Source organism: Sminthopsis crassicaudata, chromosome 2, assembly GCF_048593235.1.
Source record: "Sminthopsis crassicaudata isolate SCR6 chromosome 2, ASM4859323v1, whole genome shotgun sequence".
In the NCBI taxonomy this organism is placed as follows: domain Eukaryota; kingdom Metazoa; phylum Chordata; class Mammalia; order Dasyuromorphia; family Dasyuridae; genus Sminthopsis; species Sminthopsis crassicaudata.
The window spans coordinates 329,480,032-329,487,065 of NC_133618.1; the positions used below are offsets into that span (position 1 = coordinate 329,480,032).

At 34.4% G+C, this 7,034-nt stretch overlaps 1 protein-coding gene across 1 annotated transcript; it reads right to left on the reverse strand.

Moving 5' to 3' along the window:
* Positions 1 to 205: 205 nt before the first annotated feature.
* On the reverse strand, positions 206 to 4,621 carry GPHB5 (glycoprotein hormone subunit beta 5). Its single transcript, XM_074285124.1, has 2 exons — positions 4,418 to 4,621; positions 206 to 1,181 (listed from the first exon to the last, which is right to left on the reverse strand). The coding sequence occupies exons 1-2, from the start codon at positions 4,619 to 4,621 to the stop codon at positions 993 to 995; spliced, it is 393 nt and encodes a 130-aa protein (XP_074141225.1). The 3' UTR covers positions 206 to 992.
* Positions 4,622 to 7,034: the final 2,413 nt, after the last annotated feature.

Genomic DNA, 7,034 nt, shown 5'->3' on the forward strand with positions numbered 1-7,034 from the left:
TGCCAATACAATTTTACAAATATTTGCAGAATTAAAGAGTTTAATAAATTAGAGTTTAAATTAAAGATATGTTTAATAGAGAATAATTCCAGTGACTGAGTCAAGGACACTTTTTGAGAGCTTTGATAGAAGTCTGCAAAATAATTTTTAAGTTTTATGAATTTTTATGACCAAAGGAAGGCTAGAGTCAAAAAAAACTGCATATATTTTACAACTGTATAAAGTCAAAAAGACATTGAGGAGTTTTTTTGCTCATGGAACAGTTCACCAAAGTCCAGCCAATTGAGATTTAGAGTATGGCTAAATTTCATTTTTTAAAATTCATCTGTTGTCATCTGATCTTTGTGGCAATTATTCCTAGAGTCAGAAAGAAAGCTTAAAGGACAAAGCATGTTCCCTTCCAACCATTTCTAGAAGCCATTATCTCAGAATTTGAAGGCCAAGGATTAAATAACATATTAGATTTAATTCAGATTTCATCAGAAGTCTTCACACAAAGGCTAGATAACCATTGTCATGCAATGGAGATTTCTTTTGGGTAGAGTTTGGACTAAATGGCTGTTGAAGTTCCTTCCAACTTTAAAAATTATGTGATTCTATTATTTTAGCCAATAATAGTTCAACTGAATCAATATATTCAATATATTTTAAATATTGGCAGATTGGAAATTTAAATAATAGGAGGTTTCAGAAGCTTGATGTAAATAAATGTCAATTCTGAGATATAAGAAATGAACATTTTATGAAAGTGTAAATGGCATTTTCTGCCTACATATTTATCAGATGTAGACTCATTCTATTTGAAATACCTATCTCTGGGGAGGGGACAGTCAGTATCTACTCTGTGATATGCTCAATTATATAGAAATAGTTCTGGGAATAAAAGAGATGCAAGGGATGTAGCTGGAAGTGCTGCCTAGAAAAGTACACCCATGATGCTAAAGGTTCAACAGCTAGTTTCTTGGGAACAGCATTGTTGTACAGTGATAATTTCAGACAGTCTCACATTCAGTTGTTGCAGTAGAACATGCCCCACAGTCACACCGTATGGCCATGGGGTAAGTGTAGAAAGGGTCAACGCCTGGGGCACAGTTGGGCAACTTGATGGTCACATGTTTGGTCTCATTGTAGGTGCAGACTTGATGGTGAGCTTCAATGTAGGGAGGATCCAGGATAGGTTTCTGCTCATAAGGAATGAAAAACAAGAAAGGCATCATACATTTGTACCTAGACAATCTCTGAGCTATTGGATGGCCTATTCTAAAAACAATGAAGAGGGCATTTTTGGCCTTCTAAGAATCCCAGATTAGTGGCAGCTAGGTGCTACAACCATGGAGTCAGGAGAACATCCTCAGATAAGTAATAGCTGTGTGACCCTGCAAGTCACGTAACCCTGCTTGCCTCTAAAAACAAAAACAAAAAAGTCCACATTCAAGTAAAGCTTTGATCAACAACAACAAAAAAAAAACAAAAAAAAAAAGAAAAAGAAAAAATACCAGTTCTACAAATTGCAAACTTCTAAACAATCATTCTTTCACCAAATAAAACTATTCCCCTTCAGTATTAGCCTAATCAGTAAAAAAAAAAAAAAAAAAAAAAAAAAAAAAAAAAAAAAAAAAAAATCCACACTATATTGTAACAGGAAAAGCTGTGTGTTGTAGTAGATAAGAGATGGCTATGAAGCCAGGAAGACATGTATTTATACCCTGCCTCTGATATATAATGCCTGTGAGATCCTGGGTAAGACACTTAATTTTCTGTGTCCTAAGCAGTTCTCTAAGACTATAAGTTATATTTTTAAAAAGTTTCTATCTGCATTGATAGAGAAGTATTTTTAACTATGAAATCAGAAGTCCAATACTTATCCCCTATGTAAAGAAAAAAAGAAAAAGGAAAAGCTGAATGAAATTTCATCCACAGATGTGATTAGTTTAATATTCAGTTCACTTTCCAATAATGGAATTAGACTTGTATTTCAGTTATCAAACACACATACACACACACACACACACACACACACACACACACACACACACACACACACTTGAAGCCCACAGTTTCACATGTACAATTTGCTTCATAATCTCATGTCCTGGATGTCCAGGATTATATCTTGAGCAACGATTATTTGGTGTTTACATGTAAAAAGTAGATCCAGAACCTCGGAGTGTCATTAAAATCTGAGCTGTAACTATAGCTTTGCCCCAGGGGACTGGGAGCAGTGTTTTCTGAGTAATATACAAACAACAGAGTTTAACATTTACTTAGCAAAAATAATTGTTAAATTTTTTTTAAAACTACCAGATAATGTTGAGTGTTAGGATGGGATCTTCTCCAACTCTGTCCTATCCTCAATATTCTCTATTTGGCAACCTCCCCAACAGCCAACATGATGGTGTGTTAGGGCCTCTATCTTTTCCCGTAGTAAAGAACCTCCATTTCTTAAGTAAGACTGCATGTTATCACTTTCCCCTCATGTGGTTTCTGTTCCTTGTTCCTTGTGCAAAAATCGAAAGTGGTGGCTCCAAGTAAAATCTTTGTCTTTGAACATGTTTTTCTTATTTTTATTTGTAGGAATGGATATGTTCTACCTTACAAATTTTCAAATCACGAACCAAACAGATCTATTTAAATTTTTCCATTAGCAAGTTTTCTGAAACCTTAAGTGAAAAACTGACTACAAAGAATAGTAAATTTGTTCTTTAATGGGCATAGTTCTTGAGTCTCTTCAATGAATGCCTTCCAAGCAATGACTGTAGCTAAATGAAAAATGTTGTCTCCCAAGAGTGAAAGAAAAATAATTGAATTTTCAGAAACATTGACTTTAAATTAAAAATAGCCCAGAACTGTCAGTAGGCCTAAAGGGTTCTAGGGTCCAAATAATAAATAAGCCTGAAAATGATGATATCTGAAAGACCCATCTAGGTAGAAAAGAAGGTCCCAAATTATTGCAGGTTGTTATGATATTTAAGGACATTCATGGTATCATTAGCAGGTAAGTTTCTTCTGGCGACATTTGGCAAGTATACTTTATTCCCCTGAGAAATATGAAAATGAAATCAATTTGGCAAAGTATTTTTAATCTGGGTTTTTTTACACTGATCATCAAAACCCAGTTCCATTAACAGAAATTTAGCTTTTATTCAATATTAGGTTTTTTCCTTATTTTATTGCATACAGGAAATATTTTTCTAAATGGCATAAATTTCCCAAAATGTTACTATATTTCTTCCAGATATTCCCTTTTATGTTAGGTAGAATATCAGACTCCACCAAAAAAAAGTTTCTAATAGGAGAATAAGATCCCAATGACACCAAGGCTAAGCCTAGTGGAATGGGCAATTTACTAAATGCTAAGGGATATTAAGACAGGTTTCCCTCCCACCAACCCATCCCCAGAAACTCCTACCTTTCTATTATCTGGCATTTCAAAGATATTTATTCCTTTATCTTATTTTGTCTCCTATAAAAAGGCAATTCTTTGGGAAGGAATCACCAGTAGATTTTATTAATGAATTACACATCAATGAATTATTTAAAGAGATTTTTCAGATTTTTTTTTCTGACAGTAGACTTTGAACAGGAGGAAAAATGGAGAAGAGGGAAAGAATAAGTAGAGAATGGATGTCTAAGGGGCAGGGTGAAAGGGCGCCATAAGAAAATCAAAGGTTAAAAACAAAAACAAAAACAAAAACAAGAAAGCTGAGTATACCCCAAAACAAACTTCATCAGCTTCACAATTTTGTGTTTGTTTTTAATAATTTAATAATTTAAAGTCATCACAAATAGTGAAAACAAACTGGAGATGCTGATTATAAAACTTGGCTAAAGACTTTGAAGGGGTTGCTTTTACCTTGATTTCCTCAGTTGTGGGAGAATAATAACAACTCTTTAGAGTGTTACAGATGACACTGCCCAATGTCAATGAAGAATTCAAAGTACCATCATACTACAAAACTACTATGTGTGATCATCATTCTGTTTCTTCTATGTAATGCTTGGTAGATTTCCAAAAATTATAACACAGGAGAGGGAGCAGTCACTACTCCTCATTTCATTTAATCAAAAAGCAAATAATAACTGAGTGAAAGCCAAGCATTTGAGCTTGATTCCTATAGTCTTTCCCTACAGCACAATATAATGAGTAGAAAGAACACTAGTCTCTGAGTCTGGAAAGATCTGGATTCAAATTTAAGTATTGGGCTTATCTGTAAAAATGGACAAATCATTTAATATTTTGGGATACTTATCTGCAAAATGAGCCTAATTATACATGTCATACCTACCTGTCATATCAACATCTCTGATGTACTGAGAGAGAGATAATGCATTTTGTAACAAACTTTTAAATTGTTATCTGGGTTATTATTGTTATCATTACTCTTGCTGTTCAAGGCACAATTAGGATACAACTCACCTCCCAAGTCTCACAGCGACCCCAGCAGGCATCAGTAGTAATCCGTAACCCCTTACAGCCTGGCTTCTTGGCTAAAAAAGTGAACTCCCTCACAGCACAACCAACAAATTTTCGGAGATCCCCTTTGGAAGTGTTAAAGGCCCAAATGCAGTGAATCATGAGGAGGAGGGGCACCAAGCCCAAGAAAATATGTCCAAGCTTCATGCTGGCCCTCCAAAAAAAAGAAGACAGAAAGAGACAAATGGGTTAATTAAAAAGTGAAACTGCATTCTTACTCTATTCTTCTGCCCCATGAGATTAATAAGCATAAAATGTCTATTAGCAACAGGAGGAGCTATGCTGTGCATCTTGGAATGAGAGAAAATTTTGCATGCTTACCATCTACATTACTTATCTATCAGACAACTTGGAGATGATCCCAGAATTTACCCAATGTGTGATCCTACCATCATGTTAACATAGACACCAATCATTCCTAGAATTTCTCCAACCAGTTCCCTGCAGTGACTCACTTAGATGGTGAATTAAGAGAGAGTGATGTGTCTATTACATTTTTCAAATGGCTATAAAGGAATGGAAAGCTTACTGGCTTTTGGAATTAGAGGGTTGGGTTCAAATATCCTTTCCACTATCTAATGGCTTCATTTACTAAAATCTTTTGAATCTCAGATGCCTCATCTACAAATTGAAGAAGCTGAACTATGATCTCTAAGGACCTTTTCAATTCCAAATCTTATGACCAACATCCCCAAGCATTATAACTATTATTAACAAAAAGAAATACAATTTCAAACAAAACATTGCACTTATGTAGAAGTGAAAGCACATCCTTAAAAAAAAAAAGTTCCATAGGCTGGGTAACTTAATAGAATAGTGATAATATTAAAATATTAATAATTGCATATGGTTTGCATATTGTAAATAACAGTTCTTCTGAAATTCATCACCTTTCAGTAACTTTTACCTTAATAAAACCCTTCTATTTGGACTTTCTCTGGCCTATTATGGCACTTTGTTACCAATTAATAAAAACCTGTGATGCAAACCAGGCATATTTAAAATAGAATACAAGAAATTTGCAAATTTCTGCCATCATAGTTTTTTATCTATTCCCTATGTCCTCTCTAAGAACATGAGTCAAATCTTTGGATCTTGGTTGGTAGACAAAATAGAGTAGAGGTGGGTGTGCTTTTATAAATATTTTGTAAATTCTTAGTTAAAGAATTCATACCCAAATTTCCCACCAATATAGTACAACATCCTAGGACAACCTTCTAAGTTTCATCTTAAAGGCACTCATCTCACCTCACCTTGTCAGCTTCCACTCTTCTTCAGAGATGAAAATTGCACTCAAGATTTCAGAATGGCAAAGTGAATGGCAGGACACTTGTGAAATACTTTCACATTTGCTCCTGTGAGCCTCTTTACCTGCTGCTATTGGTCTGACTGCTTATTTGCTCAAATATATAGAAAAAAGTCTTGTCAATCAAAACAGAAAAAAGACAGATCCCTACATGAACCATGGAGGACATCAAAGCAACCGATCATAAAGGAAGCTTCTCTTTTTTTAATACTGATTACAACTTAAAGGGTGTTGTCTTGTTTCTTAACATCGCTTACTAAAACAGAAAATTACCTTGGTAAGTGACATAATCCTGGAAAACAGGCAGAAGTGTATCTCACCCTGCTCTCCAGGGAACAAATGCACTGAGGCAAGGTGGATTAGAGTTTCCTTCATGGTAACCACACGTTTCCATTAGAACAGAAGTCAGTCCCTCATCTTTAGCAGCAAACATTTTCCCCTGGTCTCCAAAACATATTTCAATGCAACAAAAAGATAATAAAAGCCACTCACTGGAAAGAACACTAGATCATGAACTGAAGTAACAGAAAAGACATTGAAAAAAGAATATTTAGGGAGTCTTAAAACTAATAAGTTCTAGATAATGTTAACTTTCAAAAATAGGCATTGTACTACATGTAGTGATTGTCATGGGAAGGAAAAATTTGCTTTCATTGATATTTAGAGTCAAATATAGATCAAATGAGGAAAGCTATGGTCTTTGTATTTAGCACTGTGGGATACAGATTTAGATTCTAAATTCCATTGTTAGCATCATCAGCAATCGCAACATCAAAACTAAAAGAAATTAACTAAATATTTTTTACTTTATTAAAAAAGTTATTCTTCAACATATCCTAATAAATCTGCAGGATTTAGTCATTCTGATTATCTTCTTCTAGATACTTTCCAGTTAATCAATATCCTTCCTAAAATGTGGGTCCCAGAATTGAATACAGTGATCCAGTTGAGTCTGGCCAGGGAAAAGTAAAATAAAATTATCATTTTTCTAGTCCTAAACATTGTGTCTCTCTTAATGTATCCTAATTGGCTTTCTTAAGCACCATATCACATTTTTACTCATGTTGAGCTTGTAGTTCACTTAAACTTCCAGATTTTTTTCAAACAAACTGCTGTCTTTCATCTGGTGAGTTCAGAAATCAAATGTCTAAAGATTGCTACTTCAGTTGCCACTATTTTCATTTGCAACACGGGTTACTCAATCCTCTTCTGGCTTGAAATTTATATATTTCTATATCTCCTAAACCAAAACAG

Coding starts and splice junctions, on each gene's coding strand:
- GPHB5 (XM_074285124.1), bottom strand. CDS start 4,621: ATGAAGCTTGGACATATTTTCTTGGGCTTGGTGCCCCTCCTCCTCATG. Junction 1,182..4,417: donor GTCGCTGTGAGACTTGGGAG/GTGAGTTGTATC, acceptor CCTTATGAGCAG/AAACCTATCCTGGATCCTCC.